The sequence below is a fragment of the Pyxicephalus adspersus genome, chromosome 5 (assembly GCF_032062135.1).
Source record: "Pyxicephalus adspersus chromosome 5, UCB_Pads_2.0, whole genome shotgun sequence".
In the NCBI taxonomy this organism is placed as follows: Eukaryota; Metazoa; Chordata; class Amphibia; order Anura; family Pyxicephalidae; genus Pyxicephalus; species Pyxicephalus adspersus.
The window spans coordinates 117,475,245-117,495,407 of record NC_092862.1 but is presented as its reverse complement, the minus strand read 5'-3'; the positions used below and the strand labels follow the sequence as shown (position 1 = coordinate 117,495,407).

General features: G+C 36.6%; 1 protein-coding gene across 1 annotated transcript in view; it reads right to left on the bottom strand.

The window, feature by feature from the left end:
- DNAH11 (dynein axonemal heavy chain 11) overlaps nt 1-20,163 on the bottom strand; it is a 139,077-nt gene that overhangs the window by 35,476 nt on the left and 83,438 nt on the right. Inside the window, exons 54-57 of the mRNA XM_072413384.1 lie at nt 19,374-19,516; nt 17,632-17,793; nt 2,686-2,919; nt 1,553-1,699 (exon numbers count right to left, since the gene is read on the bottom strand). Of these exons, the coding sequence (XP_072269485.1) occupies nt 1,553-1,699; nt 2,686-2,919; nt 17,632-17,793; nt 19,374-19,516 (686 nt within the window). The remainder of the gene's footprint in view (nt 1-1,552; nt 1,700-2,685; nt 2,920-17,631; nt 17,794-19,373; nt 19,517-20,163) is intronic.

Sequence of the window (20,163 nt, the reverse complement as noted above, 5' to 3'; positions counted from 1 at the left end):
AATAGGAGATGGGTGAACTGAAAAGTACACTACAAAGGTAAAGCTGTGCAAATATGTCCTTTAATGTGGTTTCACTACTATTAGTTTTTATTGAGATCACAGCACAGGTGAAGTGCTAAGTTATAAAGGGCTAGTGGGAGGTGAATTTTGGTAAGCAGCAGACGTGCTTCACATTGGTCCTAACCGTCCGTCTTTTTACTAAAAAGCTTTTATTATTGAAAGTGCCCCAGTTGGAAAGCTTATCTATAATTTGAGTGCTGCCTGAACTGTGAAACTGATTAATTATCATGTATCTGTACCCTCACTATGGGCATCATGGACCCATCCACATTATTCCCTTGTGGTAATGATAAAAAAGAATTGTGTGCCTCCTCTGTGAAATTTGAAGACAAATTTCCCCAAAGTGACTATAGCTACAGAGGCGAATGAGGGCTCATTTTACAATCATTTCCCTATTGTGCAAAAGTTATGAATTTGGTGTGCATAGCCTTGGCACAGGTTTACTTTATACTTTAATACTTTATACTTTTTACTTTAAATATTAAGGGTTTAGCATGCCATTTCAAATTATGACATTTCTCAAATTATGAAGGCAGCTCACATACTCATCTAAATTTAAATAGGAAATTAAGCTGCCATACTGGAGATAATTAAAATTTAAATACATTTTTTTATTATTTTCCAGACGTTTCATAGTATATCTTTCAAACATTGCTTAAAAGTAATGTCAGTTTTCCTGTACATAAGAAATGCTGTCAAACAAGAAGCTCAGATACAGCCTGATGAGAATTTTTAAAGACTCTAATTCGAATAGAGTAGATTCATCAGTTAGGAAAATAAAGTGAATGCAGTTATGACTCTACATTTAGAGGCATAATAGCAGAGATATACATTGAAATGAGCTCTATAGTCATTTAAAATCACAGTAAGAGCGCTACAGGTAAGGAAATGCAAGAGAAGGTCAAGTAGTAATCATGCTGGTAAAATATTGTTTCCAGCTTGGTGAGCACAATTTTTCCACATACAGGGACTGATTTATTAAAGCTGTCTAACATTTGAGAAGATGGACTATCATTAAATACCCCGGGTGAGGCAACAAACTCAGAATGAATTTCCTAAAATCATTGCCTAATATTTGGCAAATGTTTTCAATCCTGGACCAGATCCATTCCAGGTTTGCTGGATCACCCAGGTACACCCATGAAAGTCTATCTTCACCAGTTATGAAAAGCTTTGATAAATCAAGCCCACTAAATTACCTAGACAGAGTCTTTGTCTTATACCACACGTCAGGCATCATGCTGCTGAGTGCTTGCATTTAAACAAATTGTATTATATGAATAAAGGGTTATTGCAATGCAATATCTACTGAGTTGACTGTACCCTGATGATACTGTAAAGTATTTGTATTTATATATTTTTCTATATCAAAGTATTTTTCAACAAAACTGTATTACCTGGACAGAGATGCCTGTTAAATATGGTTTGCCAACAAGAGATGTACTTAGTGCTAAATGTTACCCAGTAACGGGAATGATTGCATTACACTGACCTTTTGCTCCTCGGCATCAGCAATGCTCTTTTCCTGACTCACTTTCTCCGTCTGAAGTCCTATTTTAGCAATTAAAGCTTCAGCATCCTGATTTCTCTGTTTCAGTTCTGCCTCCTGAGAGGCAAGTTTGGCTTTAAGGTCTTCTACCTGGAGAGAAAATATATTTTTCATAATTTTTTGACAAATCAGTTTTGCTGACTTGCTTATTAGTTAGATTTACATACTGATGTCAACTACCTAAAATATAGATGTATAATAGAGAAATCATTTATTGTAGTCTTAGCAGAGACATTTTCTCTGCAGATTATACTTTTACAAAGGGGTCCAAAAAGGTTGCACTTCCAACTAGTGACATGGATAAGGCATATGGAATGATAAGTGGTGATAACTTGGTGGGTAGCATATTTAAAAATGCCAGCATCAACAGCCGCTAATATTACACTGTATTAACATGAAGCATTGTGGCTATGCGCTTACATATAGGAGGTGGGCACAAAAGGGAGCCTCAAATTGTTTTAAGGAACAGGGCCCTTTGTGGGCCAAGCACCTAGATCAGCACAAGAAATATTTTTTTTTACAATTTTTCTACTGTAAAGGCTTAGCTGATATAGAACTGTCGAACTTCTTTCAGCATGAAACCTTGCAAAGTGAGAACATTTTTTATATCCTATATCCTTCTGCAGATAAGCCACTAGGAAATAAAGGATATTTAAAATTGCAAATGATCTTATTAGTTTTATTGCTTATTGTATATTATATCAGGTTGTATACAAAAACTACTTGAGCCAACAGCAAACACCCTGTGGATAGGTTAAATGCTTTTACCAAGATCTAAAGACATTTATTAGGCATACAGACACAATAAAGGATTTGATTAACATACAAAACACAAGATATATAAATCATGCCTATAACTAGCATTAGGATTACATTTTGGATTGCCTCCATATTGCCCAGACCTCATTGCTTTATATCGATGGTCATCTTTGCCTTTAGAGACTTAATTAGCCAACTGCATTAGTAAGCATGCAGGAAATTAATTTTATGAATATGTTGAAAGCCAGGTACTGTACTTCATCCCAATTTGTTGTGTGTATAGTCAAGGAATATTAAATAAAAAGATAAGAGTTTACCTGAGATGCTGTAGTTTTCAGTTTCTGTAAACCATTCTCCAAATGCTCCATTTTTTGGGATAGCTCTTTTCTTTTTCTATCCAGCAGATTTTTGTATAAGGTTATCTGTTCCAAGAAGCTTTTAGGAGTGGTATAATTATATCGTTTCTCATTCTGGTAGTATTTTGTACTCATTTCATTAACACTGGTGTGTACAAATGCCATAAACTGGCTGATTGACTCCTTGACATTTGGCTGAAATAAAAGCATAAAAAGAAATAAGTTACCTGTAGATAAATATTTAAATGTTAAAAAATAGGTTAATCTTGGTGAGGCTAAAGACAGTCACACTTTCAAATAAAGTTGTTCAATCTAAATATTAATATATCAGTTTTTCTTCTTCCTTTGTTTTAATTGTAAAGGAATCACAATGATATAACAGAGGAAAAGTGGGCGAAAATTAAGTATCAACATGTACGGGTACGTGTTCAATCTGGGTTGAAATTGTATGTAGAATACACAAAAATAATCGAACACAATTGTATTTTAAGCATCATATAAGATACAAGTATTAAAAGTGTCTAGCAATATAACAATAAAAATCAGGAACTGTTGGAAATAATAGCAAGTATTAAGCAATAAACTATATATAGTGGGCCCATTTGGAATTTTCAGGGTCATTTTTCCATTGTATCTATAACGCTTATAAATTACATTGCCCTGTTGACTAAGTTGACCCAAGAGGCAATTAAAGAAAAGCCAACCTAAGTATATTTTCTTCCTTGCTAGGCTATATGGCCTGATGATGGGACGAGGACACCTCCAGATATTTGGGTCAATAGACCAAATGTTTTACATGTTTAAGTAGGTAACTCTAAAGAAAGATTCAGAAGCTGAACCCCAATTAGGAGCTGCTAAGCAATGCCAATTTACTGAGCAACATTGGAAAGCCCACAAGGATGCCAGATCAAATATTAGAGTCCACAAAGATTTATAACATACTAATTAATTAACATAATTGAGAGACTTTCAAACATGTGTCACAATCACTCTCCTTCCACAAGGTTTGAATAGACTCAGAAGCAAGGTTATGCCAACACTGGTCTCAAATCAAGTGGCAAATAATTCTAAATGAAATAAATTGACTATTTTATATTCCTAAAATAGCATTTAATAATTCATTTTGTACCCCACTTTTACCCCACTTCCTTTATATTGTACAAGGGAATTAAACAGGTAACAGATTTTCTATCCTAGTAAAACAACAACTAGCAAAGGTATGTCTGTACCCAAAAATGACCATTTATTATATTATTATTCCCCTGCTGTGCTAATAATCTCTTTGGGATCATGTGTGCCGCAGACTAAATGTAATTTACAAATTTATAAAAAAAAACTGGTAATTATTTTGGAACAACCATTGTTTTGTTGCTTGTACATTGCTTGTACATAAGCACACAAACAAGTGCATCCTACAGGCTTTGTTATATTCATTAAGTTAAATGAAGTAGTGCAAGGTATATTATTTTAAAAACCAAGAGTATCCATCCTTCTATTTTGCCTTTATTGGAAAATGTGACACTGTATATGTATTTCTCCAAAAAAACTGCAGCTCAGATTTCCTTTAGTATCTGCTGTACTCACAGTCTTGTAAATTGGTTGTGTTCTGTGGACTCACAACCTCATCAATATAACAGTTATTTATGACTTTCTTTATACGATTAACTCTCGTCAATGAATCACAGAAAGTCTGGAAATCAATTAATAAGAATTAGATGAGGAACACCTAGTCTGGGCAATGTTACACATAATTTACAGAAGCGCTGTCAATAATTGTTCCAGCTCCAGATGTATTAAAGAATGCTAACTGACTGTTTAATGATGCAGTTAAATGACTACATATTTTACAATTATTAAAGAAAGGAAGCATTTTAACGGATTGGTTTCCTGTGTTAATATTTTGTATGAGAAAAACTAAGTTATTATTGGCATTATACCGACATGCATTTTATTTGTCTGTTCTCAAAGGCAGGACAAAAATAAATGTGTACACATATTGTGTAAACAGGATGCACATATGTGTCTGTTTTTATGTGCAAGAGACAAAAGGCTTCATATAGTGTCTTAAATAGGTTTCACACTTTAGGTCTTTTGAGATTTTGTATTTTTACAACAGTTTTAAGCATAATGGCCAGGTTGACAGAACATTAAACTATTTTCTATTTCAAACTAGGATTTTGTACCTACAGTATGTGCTCTCCAAACCCACAAGCTGCAAATCTGTGTGCACTCCTATTCCTCAATCTGCAAACCTGTGTGCACTCCTTATCCAGAACCTACATACCTATGTGTTCTCCTAATCCAGAGTCTGCACACCTTTGTGCACTCCTAATCCAGAGCCTGCATACGTTTGTGAACTGCTAATCCAGAACCTTCATACCTGTGACTCTCCTAATCCAGAGCATGCGCTGTCAGTAACAACTTCTGGTCTGAGACTAGGAATCCAAAGCCAGCTGTCACTGCGCGTTCACTATTTTTAAAAAACTTATTTAGTCCAGCATGCACTGACTTCCATGAGCTCCGTTTAGTATTGGTTTCTAAATACAATTTATCGCTTAGATTCCTGCTTTCCTTTTTGCAGCTTGTTTAGTATTTCACTGTTTTCTACTTGCATAGGTGTTCAATTTGATCATTATTTATGCCCAGTGATATAGCCTTTTTTTACCTTTTTATTTTTTAGAGACTTTCATTTGATGAAACTGTATTTGCAGTTACACTTAGCATTTGGGTTATACCTGGTCCAATAAAGCTGCTGCAGATATGAATCCTACCAGTCAAGATGATGCTGGACACATGCCTGAGCTGTCCTTGTTTAATTTAATAAACAGCGGGAACATGATGGAAAGTTTTATAGATATAGATATATATATAACAATGTACATTAAACATGCTATGCACATACCACTACCACTTACTGGCAGAACTACTAATCACACTATAATATCTGAAAATGGTTGTTGCACATAGCTCTGTATAAACAGTATGCTAACATGCTACACAATACATGTTAGACTAGAACTTCAGGCAAATAAATGAATATGTCCAAGAATAAACTGTGGAACTGAAAGTTAGTCTTGTAATTCAAATTCCTGTGTTGCACTGTTTACAGAAGAAATCTTTTACTGCAATCGAGGGGCAGGATCTATACAGATTTTCAGCAATTCTCTAACAGTCAGCAATCAAAAAGTGGCTCTGTTTATACTAATATTTATTCTGAATCCAGCCCTTGGGAACTGCAGTTGAAGACCCCAAGTATACAGTAATTAGGCAGATGACACTACTATATCCCTTTCAGCTCAGCAGATTTACTCATCTGCTAATTAGACTGTGAATTTATTAACTAGCAAGGGGACAAGTGAAAAGCAAATGTTAAATAGGGAATAATAGTGACACCTACATGGTAATAACATTCACCAGAATGTGTAATGTGGATCAAAAGTTTAATTGCTGGTAAAATAGTTTACAGGAATGTAACTCAATCATGTTTGTTCTGCTTTGAGGGATGTTAATTAAATATCTAAGCAAATTGCAATTGCCAGATTTCAGGACAGCAAGACATAGCTATCTTGACCTTCATTAAAAGCTTTAATTTTCTCTGTTACCCATTACATAGTATCACTTATCTCAGCAACACCTTACAATTTTTGGCTACTGGAAATACATGTGTTTACAGTTTCTAGAATAAATCGAATGGCATAAAGATTATAAACTGTTATACAGGCCCTATGCACCTGTTTTAATCCCATGTGAGGTAGAAGAACATCCTCCAGAAAAGTCAGAAATGGTTTTGGATACATTGTCTTTGAGGGGTAAAATAACTATTGTTGTAACATAAAGCTTAACAAAGTGGCACAGCATGAGAGACATGTCAAGCCATGGAGCAGCTGGCTGTAATTCATGCTGCTTTTGCAGAAAACACTAATCGTAGTTGAACAGAATTCTTTGATGATTGGCCTCCTTTGCATTTGTAATTTGTAACTTTCTCTTATGATAAGGTCAGCGGTGACAGCACTTCCTGACTTTAACAGCTGTAGCTTCTGAAAGGGTCATTGTGCAAGCACTAATTGCAGTAATTTCATTAACATAAATTATTTATTCTGCCAATCAGTTTTAGATATTATGATTTTTTTTACTCCAAGAGCCTGTTTTACAATATAATATTAAATGCTAATTAATATGTACAGTAATGGTTAATGCCAAACTGAATAAGTGCCAATGCATTTTTACAATTCATTCTTCATACTATGACTGACATAAACTTAACAAGTTAAGTAGGACGTGTAATAGAATGAAAGTAAAAGAAAATAATTCAGCGAATTCTGTTTTGTGTCAGTTCAGTGCTAAGCACTATGAAGTTCATTGCTTGCACTTTCAATAGCATGTGTAATTCAAAGGAGCAGAGCTGTAGTGTTTTAGATAAACTAAAGTGCTATTGGGTCAAAATACTTTTAATTTTTTTTTTTTAATTTTTTACATAAATACATTTTTTAAACTGGTAATTTTTTAAAATTTAGAGAGCACTATGGGAGTATAAACTGTTTGCCTTCAGACTTTCTGTTTAAGGATGAGAGCTATGTATACAAAAAGTAAAAGGACTGGGGGAGTAAGGAAGGTGGATCATTAATATGACTTATATATTTGAACTGGGCATTCCAGTTTGATCTACAGCGCTCTGCAAACATGTATTTTTACTGTCTATCTGTTACGACCAGTTATCAAAATTACTTCTTAATTTGTTCTCACCATTCCAGTTATCATTTTTTGAGCCATCACCCAGGTCATTCCAATATCCTACTCCCATAACCATTAGTGTGATGAAACAGATTACCCCCTAAATGATTTGTGTTGGAAATGGGTAAATAAAATCCTTTGGAAACACTTTATGCAAGGTGGTTACTACAAACTGAACATCTAAACTCAACAATTTGATTAAAAGCCAATTTTGGTTTATTATTTGAAGCTTTAAGTCCCATAAACTGGAGCACTTGCACAGTGTTGTTCTAAAAGATGCATTAAATAAATTGCTTTGCCCAATTTTTCTTACAGTAAAAATCATACAAGTAATGTAGTCTATCGTTAAAGCTGATCTAAAGCAAATAATACCTACCTTACCCCTCAAAATTCAAAATTACAGGCATAAATACAGCTAAAGTTACAGTCACATGACCCTTCTGTGTGAATTATTTTCTGATGTTAAGCTTTAATATATTATTGTGTCAGAATGCACTAAAAAAACATTCTGAAATTTTACCAATGGATTGTCATCACTCTCCGTAGGCCAGTTGCTCTAAAAACAGTGTGTTCAAAGGGGGAGTTAAAATATACTTTAAAACAAAATAAGATCAAGTAATGTATTTTATATACCTACGTAATGACATATAGGTATACTCAAGTGTATTATGTGTCACAGATTAATGTGCTAGACACTTACAGATGTGTTTTTACACTTGTGGATCTAATGGAACAATACTTCAGATTTAATTGCCACATAGCAAATACTGACAAAGCATATGTATACTGAATTACAGTAATCTTTGGTATGATTGAAAATAGCAGCTTTTCCACAAAAACTCCTCTCCTCCTGAGTTTTAAGTTGCAGGTGCGTACAAATAAATACAGTGTCAAGCTACATAAAACTTAAAATCATTATACCTTTCAAACAAATTCAAAAGCAATTAAAACAATAAAAAGTTTAAGTAACTTAGTTAAAGTTTTGTGCAGAAAATTACATATATATAATAATGTGCCAGGATATATATATATATATATATATATATATATATATATATTTACAGTTAGGTCTATAAATATTTGGACAGAGACAACTTTCTATTTTCTAGTTTTGGTTCTGTACATTACCACAATTAATTTTAAATGAAACAACTCAGATGCATTTAAACTGCAGACTTTTAGCTTTAATTCAGTGGGTTGAACAAAAAGATTGCATAAAAATGTGAGGAACTAAAGCCTTTTTTGTTTACATAATACCTTCATTTCAGGGGCTCAAAAGTAATTGGACAATTGACTCAAAAGCTATTTCATGGGCTGGTGTGGGCAATTCCTTTGTTATGTCATTATCAATTAAGCAGATAAAAGGCCTGGAGCTGATTTGAGGGGGGGGGGGGTGCTTGTATGTGGAAGATTTTGTTATGAACAGACAACATGCGGTCAAAGGAGCTCTCCATGAAGGTGAAACAAGCCATCCTTAATCCTCAACCTTTACCAGAATGATGGCAAGAAAAAAGTATGAAGAGGCGTGGAACAGCTCATGATCCAAAGCATAGCACATCATCTGCAAAATATGGGTGAGGCTTGATGGCTTGGGCATACTGTCTGCTCAAATCCAGCTAAATGCAGTCCAGTCAAATGGATTGGGAGGCGTTTCATAATACAGATGGACAATGACCCAAAACATACATCCAAAGCAACCCTGGAGTTTATTAAAGCAAAGAAGTGGAATATTCTTGAATGGCCAATGCAGTCATCTGATCTGAACCCAGTTGAGCATGCATTTCACTTGTTGAATACTAAACTTCGGACAGAAAGGCCCACAAACAAACAGCAACTGAAAGCCGCTGCAGTAAAGGCCTGCCAGAGCATTAAAAGGAGGAAACCCAGCATCTGGTGATGTCCATGAGTTCAAGACTACAGGCTGTCATTGCCAGCAAAGGGTTTACAACCATGTATTAAAAATGAACATTTTATTTTTAGCTTTTTAATTTGTCCAATTACTTTTAAGCCCTTGAAATGAAGTGATTCTGTTAAAAAAAAGGCTTTAGTTCCTCACATATTTTACTGCAATCTTTTTGTTCAACCCACTGAATTTTAGGAGTTCAAGAACGCACACTAGGCCGGACTCTCTCTCACAATGCATACGGAGGAGAGGGAATGCCCCTGAAAGGAAATCCCTCTCCTCCGCAATGCATACAGAGGGGAGGGAACGCCCCTGAAAGGAAATCCTTCTCCTCCACAATGCATACGGAGGAGAGGGAATGCCCCTTAGCCCCACATGCGGCTCCGGAGCCGCGGGTTGCCAACCCCTGCCGGCCGGGATTAGGCCAGATCGACCTGGGGGGCATTGGGCCTGAATGGACTACTGGCTAGGCCGTATCTAGCCTAAAGGCCGGAGTTTGCCGACCCCTGCTGTACAGTATATAGGGTATTGTACAGGGTACCATAGACTGAGTCTCATCTTAGAGAGGCAGCCTTTGGTACAAATAACTAAAACAGATTACTATGCCTGCCTAGACTTGCAGCACCTAAAACAGCATCTTCTGGCTTTTCTTGGCTTTTATTAGGGAGAACTTGTGTGATAATATGAATGTGACTGCTCTCCTAGCTGGCCCGCTACATATTCTGCCCGCTTCTTCACAACATTGGTAACCAACATATTGTGAGCCTTGCAGAAGATTTTCATACTATTTTTGAAACCATATTCTTTTTTTCATAAATCAAAGTCTATCTTCTGCCTGAGACCAGTCATTAAAATGACCTCTTACCATCTGTCTTTCAAACCTCTTACCATGATGGAAGGGACAACACTCCATTTTCTCTTATTCTCTTTTGCGGTCACAGTTTCATCCAACTGTTTTTGACACTAATTGTTGAATTCTACCTAACATAAAAAGGCTAAGCCACATGGTAAGACATCAAAAGACCAGCTTAAATGATTTTTCCATTTCTTTAGCTCTAGTTTTTAGTAAGTACACCACTAAGGTTAATTCAGATTACTGTTTTGCCACATCCCAGGTTTATTTTAAGGCCTGTTAGGAGATGCTTATCTGTCCAGCAACTCCATGATGTGTGCCATCGCAGTATAAAACACTGTTTATTCTGTCCAGCAATGTCATTTTCAGCAGCCAGGAGAACTTAGAAAGCAGCAGCCCCTGCTTCCCTTTAGCCGTGCAGCCTGATTTATTTTTGGCATCCCCAGCATCACTCTGTGGCCCTGATTTATTAAAGTTCTCCAAAGCTTGAGAGAATACAGTTTCATCAGTGAAGCTGGGTAATCCAGCAAATCAGTAATGGATTTCCTAAAAGTCAAGCTATTTGTTAGCGAATGTTTTCAATGCTGGACCAGATCCATTTTAGGTTTGCTGGTTCACCCAGCTTCACTGATGAAAGTGTATTCTCTCCAGCCTTGGAGAACGTTAATAAACCAGGGCCTGTGAGGCTGTGCACAGCTGAAGGGGATTCTAGAGGCTGATCAGCTCCTGATTCTATCCTGCACTGCCATTGGCTTCTGGGACTTTATAGCCTCTCTGCTCCCAGTCACCAGTGCCTGTTAAAGCGTATAGCTGGGCTAATCTGTGCTGGAGTGAGGATCGACTGATTTACTGTTGTTGAGTTTGCCGGTTGCTGACCATGCCTGTTTCTGCCTGGACTGACTTTTGCCTTTGACCACGACTCTGCTTGTGTTTTGCCCCTCTGTACTTCATTTGGTGGACTAATCTCCTGTGTATGACCTCTGCTCTGTATTCTGGATTTGTCTCTGTTGAAATCTTGATACTGTTTTATCTGTGGATTCCTGGCTTGCTGCCAGCCCATCCTCAGGCACCATCACTTGTGCAGTAAGTCCTGCGGGCAACCAAGTGCTGGGAGAAGCAACCAGTCTCCCGAGGCTGCGTGGGGCTTACTAAAAGTGAAGACTGCGGTGTTAGATGTGAGGACTGGTGCTGACCAGGGCCTTACAGGGCCCTTCAATTCTCCTGACAATACAGAAGTATATTAAGCCAGAGACCCCTCAATAACATTCCTCAAAAACGCACCTTCCAATGGATTACATTATATTAGAGTACCAAAGGGACAGGAAATGGTTCAGACCTGTTAGTTACCTTGTGGAAAACACTGATAAAGAGCAAACCATTGAACAGCTAGAGCTAGTCAAGAAATTCTAGCTAAGGAAGATTTTTTTAATAGGCAGAAATTAGTACCCAGGACTTTGCAAATGTACAGGGACCTGAGTGGGGAATGTCTAGATGAGAATTGTGTGGTAGTATTGAGATGAGAACAATTTTTTGACTTTACCTTTGGCAAAGAAATGGAATGCTAGGTCTGATTAGATGAGACAAGCATTGTCAGACTGCAATGTATATGCATATGGGGAAAAAAAGACCCAAGCAGGAAATAGGCCGAGAGGCTTCCAGCAGCTCATTGTAGTCTAACTTGCAAGCTCCAGCCAATAGCTCTATACTGTATGTTCTATTATTGAGGTACTTTCTGCCACAGTTAAGAAGGTGCCTTTTAGGAGATTTCAACCATACTGTCAGGGTTTGACAAAGTAATGTCATTGCCAGAACTAGGTAAGATCAGGGCCCACCAGTGAAAACTGAGGCTATGTACACATGTGCAACAATTGTCGCTGGAAAACAAACTATTAACGACCGATCATTTGATAATCCTTACCAAAAAAAGTGCAGAACGACAGCTCAACGAAGCCAATGAACGAGGAATGTTGCTGGAAACGACTGACTGTCCTGGCGGATCCATTTGGGTGATGATTGTTCACTATCTATTGTGGGTAATGTTGTTCAGTGATCATTTATTGTTCTGCAGTACACTTTCTCCGGTACATTTTTGGTATTTCATTTGTGTATTTATCTGCTTGCTTGTAGTTCAGCTTTAAACTAAATATGTTCATATGTGAGCAAAGTCTACCATAATATCCCAATAATGGACACAGATAAAACCCAACAGAATATATCTGTGCTTGGTGTGACACAGAATGGCCCAGTTACCTAGAAACCTATTCTCTGAGGACAGAAGTGTAAGCAACTCTCATCATCAGGTTGTTTTTCAAGTTGCATCCTAATAATGGGTGTCTGAAAATAGTGACACACTCTGAGGATTATGTGCTTTCTAGCTGGCCAAAGTCTTCCTACAGTTAGAACTAGCTATTACCCAGCAGGGTGCTCACACTCCTCCTTCACATTCCCTGTACTATTCTGGCATCACAGTCAGTGCCAACAAGAGGGCAAAGAAAACACTACAGTTGAATGTCTTGTGATAGGATGATATCTTTGTTCAATTGTTAAAATGTGTACCATGAACAATATCTTGTCTCCTAAATTGTTATGCAGTTGTGAGTACGAAACTAATAAAAACCACATTTAAATAAAATAATTAAATATATTTATGACAAACAATTAAAATCTTATCTCAAAGAAATTATTGGCAATATCAAAAATGATCATTTTTACTATAGTTGATGTCATTGTACCCTCTAATGTAATATACAAAGCTAGGTCAGGGTTGCTGAGACATCTTAAAAGAGAGTATGTCCGTAATACACTCATATTGAACATACAGTATACAAACAATGTCATACAGCTGTAATGTATTAATGTGAGAATAATGTAACACAAAGGTCAGTGTGAGTTTTGCTATTTTGAATAAAAATTGATGGTGTCCAATGAACAAGCGACACAAATTTACACAAAGTTTACCAAAATTTAAAATGTTTTCTCTGCTCATTTTTTGGCAGCATAAATGAAAATAATAAGCTTCAAAATCACTTCCAAAACTGGAGTGCTGTGAGTTACTCCATGCCATAGTCCCTAAATGATCCATTCATTAATAATTCTGGAAACTGAACTAAACTGGCATTTAAAAAACAAATGACTTTGCCAAAACCACATTGCTGGGTCAGCATACCAAAAGACAGATTATACATTTATCTCTTTTACTCAGCTAGAACTGACACCAATTAAAAAGCCAATAACACTGGCACATATTTTGTCCTCCAACTATTGCCAGGGAACTTTTTACTTCTCTCTGTTGAAGCCAGAGAATTTTTCCCTCCCCACCTGTGTGGGTCACGGTCTTATACATTGTATAATCATGACCTCCATACTGTGCTGTGTAGTATGTTACGCAGACCTGACCTCTGCACAGTGTATACTATGTTGAGTGTTACATAGCTCTGATACAACAGGCGCTATTTTGTTTTCAACAATTTTAAAAGTTTTTAGGGTAGGCTAATACAATTTGTTTAGTTTTATGTTTTAGAAATGAACCATAACATTTTTGTATCTGTAAAATTCTTACTCAATTGACAGTAATTATACCCTTTAGTACATACTGTATGCAGCCCTTGTATCCACTATAATTATAGTGGATACAAGGGCTGCATACAGTATGTACTAAAGGGTTTAGGTGCCATTTAATTGAACTATGAAGCCAAATATTTGGAATGATGTACTCATGCTCAGTCTTTGCTTTGTTCCTTTTTTTATGTTCTTTCTCAAGTTCTGATTTCAATATGCCCCCCGCCCCCCTTCTTCCTCGTAGGTCATTCCATTAGCTGTTATGCAGCTAAGGTTATCTTGCCACTGAGTAGGTGCCCACCCATTAATGGCCTGCTCTAGAATCACCAATGTCTTAAAGTGACATTGGCTAAAATGTACTGGTCCTTAAAGCCCTTCAGTTTCATCAACCAAAATAACTAATTTCCTTCTCATTTTACCTTCAGTCATTTGGCATTCAGAAGACATAGCTACAATACAAAGTAACTAGAAAATAATAGAAATCATATATTATATTTTTAATTATTACTAATAGAATCTAATATTGCCAAGTCTAGTTTGAAATTTGTATACATTACTACAATGAAAAAATGTCAATCCAATTTTAAATTGAAAATTTTTTTTGTCCCCTTTATGCCTCTTTGTGACTGGCTGTCCCAACTACCAACAAGTTGTTTTAGGTATGAGGTGTTGGCACAGAGAACTTTGTACAGTGGTAAAGGCACAGCCATAGCAACTACATCCCAAAACCAAAAGGGGCCCATGAAGGCTTGAGAAATTATAATATTGTTTTTAACATATTTCTTGTCTATCTGGCCTCTTTTTTCATTGTCAGTATGCTATATTAACGGCTATGTTTCCTGACAATTTTTTCTGTGGGTGCTGGTAGGGAAAGGCTTTGTGGATTTGCGATGGGGGCAAGGTGATTTCTATTTACTCCCCAGAGCTCTTAGTCAAAAAGAACATTTTTAATGGACGCAACTACAGAGTATTGCACATTTGTAATGTGTTTACAGAGCATGCCGCTTCTGTCTGACATAATCGCTGTAGTTTGTACTACTTAAGCAAAAATATTTGATTTTAATATTCTTTTATTGCAAAGCATTCGCTTCACAAGTATCATATTTTAGGTTTGACAAAGAAGCACAATGACAATAGGATAAGTTCAGAAACCTAATATCATTTATGTTTCGGTTTCCTTATGTGGATCATTGAAAGTTAATTCTGGAATTGTTACTATAGGAAACTTTGTACTTTGCTTCATTGAATACATGTGTATACACAGCAGATAATATTATTTTAAATCCAGTTGGTAAAGCTGAGATTTATTTAAAATGCCTATTAAGAAAATATTGGCAAGTTTTAGTGTAACACGTTTCCAACAAATACATCTTAGTTAGGGCTATTCATTCCCAGATGGGAGTCTACAAAATCTAGTGCTGTAAAATAGCACACATTGCATTATCTTGTCCTGTTAGAGTAAATTATATTTACTGTCTGCCACTTCTCATATTCATCACACAAAGTAATAGAAAACAGCATGTTGTCCCTGCAGTAGTTAGGTCATTACACTAGACAATCATTCCTCATGGCTACAAAGAAATACATTCATCAGAATAGATCTACAACTCCTTTACCACTGCACATGCCCAGAGCAATCCTTTCCTTTGATAAGGTACAAAAAAAAAAAACATTTCCAAATATGACCATTGGTGTATAAACAATGCAAAGAAACTCTTTTACTGTTTGTCCTCTTATCCTTTTGTCCCTTGTTGGGTGCCGCCATCTTCATTTTCACAGAGAAAGTCAACCCAGGCTGATTATCACATCATAGACACTTTTGCTCTTCAAAAAATTATCATGTTATATCACTATGCATATATGTTTGGATGGTGAGCATTGGAGAGGATAGCTTGACCTCTTTTTTTTTAGCAAAAAGTCAAAATCTGCATAACAGTATCAGCCCTGCATTATTTCTTAAGAATATTCATTGCAGTGGGAACATATTCCCAGAGGATTGTGACTGATTAAATACAAAGTTATAACTTTAAACTTTCTGTGTTTTATTATAATGCTCGATATTACAATCTGATAAAAACAGACATTTTTTTAAAACTGGCTCTGCTTTTAAGCTCAGATAAACTACATAAAGTTTAATTAAAAGATACAGACATAATGAATAAGCTGCGTGTCTTCTGAACCTACAGAAGCTGTTACCCTCACTGTAACTCCCTTCTCTCCTTAGGCTGCAATGTCTAACTGCAGCTAACTCTTTTATCCCTGATTGTAGTGCAATGGATCACTGCCTGCAATAAGGATAACATGTTGGGTTCACAGTCATTTCTTCATGCCGAGTGCTGCGTAAACAGCACATTGAGCACTAAGTAAGTATAACACATGTATCACTTTAATGTTAAACCTCTTTCTTTAGGAATTTTGTAGTCTTTGACCTACACAATACTATTGGACATCTCGATTTGGCCAAAAGAATGTGTACAATGCAGGGCGATGTGTACTGCCTAATATTACATGGCTTAAACTTACTCACAGTTTTGGCATGCTACCGCAGTACATGCAAGATCTTAAAGCATATCTATACTTAGAATTTTCACTTAGCGCAGTGAGATCGGCAATTTTTTTTTCATCCTACGTCACCCGATCTCGCACCTGGGTCCGGTGACAGAGGATGAAGAACGCAGAAAAAAAGACGAAGACGGTGGCGGCCATAGAACCGGCTCTAGGACGGATGCCGAAACAACGTGGGACCCGATGCCGGACACCCACGGAGTGATCTGACCCCCTGCCCTGCGGGATTGAAGGTTAGTGTGTTTTTGTTTTGTTTTTTTTGAGTATAGTTCCTCTTTAAATCAATATTGCAGCATTATACAAAAGGGATGAATAAATTCAGTGACCTATTTCATTTATCTTTACCTTATCCATAGGCTGATGTCTCTGCCTAGGTCCGTAGCCCATGCCTCTCTAACCATAACACTGGGGTATCAGGCTGACATTATATACTGAGACTGCACTGGGATTTTTTAACACACAATGTGTTCCCAGGTAGCAAAATTGACCTACTTTAAAATAAATTCAAAACAGGAGTATGGGAACCAAATGATGGAGAAATATGATTGGATCCCTTTAAAAAATATAAAATTATCTGCATTACTGTGCCTAAAATCAAAGTGAAGACATTGACCTAAAAAAAAATCTCACTAGTGTGTATTAGTAATTTTTAATACATACAGTAAATATGATCACATATTTAATATTGTTTTTCAGATGTCCTGATTTCAGCTATCAATATGTTCAACTAATTTCAATATGTGAAACTAAGCTATTGAGATATTTGAAATGATACTGTTACTTAAAAGGATCAGTGATAATTTTATACAGACAGGCCAAGGGATGCTTATTAATAATTCTTCTTTATGAAATGATTTGGTTTGGATAGCATGGTTAGCAAACAGTGTAATATCTGCTGTCTTGGGCTTATATGTTCTGGCTCTCAATGGCAAACATTTCAGGGTGCACCATGGGAAAAATTATTTAAAAGCATCAGTGATCCTATTTATGAATGATTTTACATATTGTTCACCTACAGTGAATTAAATTTAAGTGAAGTGCACCATAAACACACAAAAATGGTTTATGTGAATAAGGAATCCTTTAAAATCAGAAAAAAAATGATAACCCTGCATTTGTGGTACTGTGATAACTTGAAAGGGTGCAATAGTTGAACGTGTTATGTAGCTTTGCAATATAGCTCATATCATTAAACACCAAAGGGCACATGATCAAATGCCTCTAAATATCTCTCTAAGTGAAAAGCCTTTTGGGAGCGATGTATTCATTGTCTGACTGACATTGTAAGATTTCATACCTCAATTCCCTCCGTGTCTTCAATGAACCTCCTGCTGACAGATTGCAAGGCCTCCTGTGGCCACTCATGGAACCAGTCAATAGATGTGCAGTTAACTATGGCTGGGAACTTCCGAGCCCGGATTCGCAAAGTGGAACCAACAGGAGAAAAACACAAAATGACCTTAAGGGGAAAAAAGAGGGCATGGTAAGTAACAAAGACAACAACATGCTTCAACTTTGAAGAGGAATTCTAAAAAAAGGATGATGGTATATGTATCATCAAATGTTTAAGCAAAAGGTAAAATCCTAATGTTTTGCAAATACATTTAAACAGTGATAAACAAGCTGTTCAGGGCTTTCATTTTTCCTACTGGAATTGTCTAATTAAGTCATCCCAATACATGAAATTCTCTGTTCAACAATAACTTTAGAACACCTACTGAGTTTGCAAATCTGTGGCTAAAGATTGTTGCTATATAAAGCTCTTTGAAAATTTACAATGCACACACTATTTATTGAGAATGTACTTTTCTCTATTTTCTATATTATAAACAGCGCATATAGAGTTATGGCGACTGGGGACCTCTTTTTGCAGCACCTGAGGACCTAAAAGAAGCTGCAGTTCTATCCAATCACAGATTGAAACACTTAATCCAGAATGGATCATGGGAATCTTGGACTTCTTTCATGATGGTAAAGCAAATCAATTTTTTAATATAGGCAAAGTTTCTGGGTTCGCATTTGCAGCTCTCTGTATGGTTAGTTTTGTTGTCTGTTATTCTTCAAACTTGAAGATGAGGCTTATAGATATAAACTTATAGGTTGATATATAAAAGATGCAAATCCAGCTCTGTAATTATTAGGACATCATTTAATGTATTTTGTAAAGATTCATGCAGTGTAAAAATGTTGATTAGTATATGAGAAATGCAATTTGGATATCTTAAACTTGTAGGCTTTACTGCTTCCATTGTGATCTCACCTTCACTACTTAATAAATGACTGGCCTGTACAAGCATGCAGAAAGTTAACAAACTGTCAGGTTTACATGATTGTACGCTTATTTTATGTTAGTCACTAACTAGGTAGTTGAACCAGAAGCAGGACAACAATCCCTAAGTCTGCACCTTGAAAAAAAAGGAATCATCATATTTCTATCTTCACAGGATTCATTCAACATGCAACAACAGTAATCCAGAAACGGTTCAGTTTAATGAATACAAACATGGACATACAGAATATGTTTAGTAATCTGATGTAGGAAAATACACACATATAATTATTGTCAATCACTTTATCCAAAATGTCAAATAGCTTGGATACATACTTATGGACAGATATAAGGGATGTGGAAAACTAACACATGATTGATTGATCACATAGGGAACAATGGAAGCAGCCATCTACTGACATGTGGTTGTGTTATCACATTTATTATTCCAGTCTACGTGCTATCATTGCTGATCTGCTGCAAGTAGAAGCTGTTTTCAATATGACCCAGGAAAATTATTTCCCAGCAAAGTCCTAACTCAGGGCCGCCATCAGGAGTACTTCCATACCTGGCCCTGATCAAAAGAGCAAGATATTCGCAATGCTGGAACTTCAAGACATGGGGGAGGGGGACCCAGTAAGTTTATCTAAAATGGGGTCCAGAAATTTCTGATAGCAGCCCTAGCTTAACCTGACACATTAATCAATTGAAGTAGGCCAATACATGGTCAGGAATACATGGAGCAATAATAACTGACATAAAATAAATACCTTGAGCTGAAGGCGGACTCTTTCTAAAAAGAACTTCCAACATCCATCTTTGGAGTCATCCAGCCCCAGGCCCCGTACCTCATTTCTGATTCCAGACACTATTGTTTCTACCTCTTCTTCACTGAACAGATCAGGAACCTCTCCTGTAAAGACAATATCATCTGTCTTTTGAAAACACTGTATTTGAGAGCTTCAGACTCATATTTACAATATATCCCTTCCACGGTTTGAGCAGTCAGCATAGATAAGATAACAAAATATATGTTGTGTGTGCACAAAGTATAGATTATGTTAAAAAAGATTACAGTTTATTTTAGACGTTTGCTGGCCATATCTATATAAAAATTATCAAAGTAGAGGTGTAAAAAGGAATTAAATCACAGAATATTTACAAAAATAGCACTATGAAAAGGGGAGAAGCAGCTGGTATAGATATTAAGTACCAGCAACACTTTTAAGCTGTAGGCTTTGTTTCCTATTACTAACATAGGATCTTCATTCTATCCAAATATTTTTCTGAAATTCCATGTCTATACAGTCTATTGCTGTAAATAGATACCCATGGCACAAAAACAATTTCAGTACAGGTAGTCCCTGAGTTAAAGGCATCCGACATATAGGCGCCTCCTAGATACGAACGGGGCCTCGCTGGTCGCTCGTGTGCAAGACGGAGGCTTAATGGGGTGGAGGGGGGAAGGTTCGCTGCCTGCCCACCACACTCCGCAGCTACTGCTCCTGACTGGACGGAGGCTGGATGGGGTGGAGGGGGGCGGTTCACTGCCCGTCCACC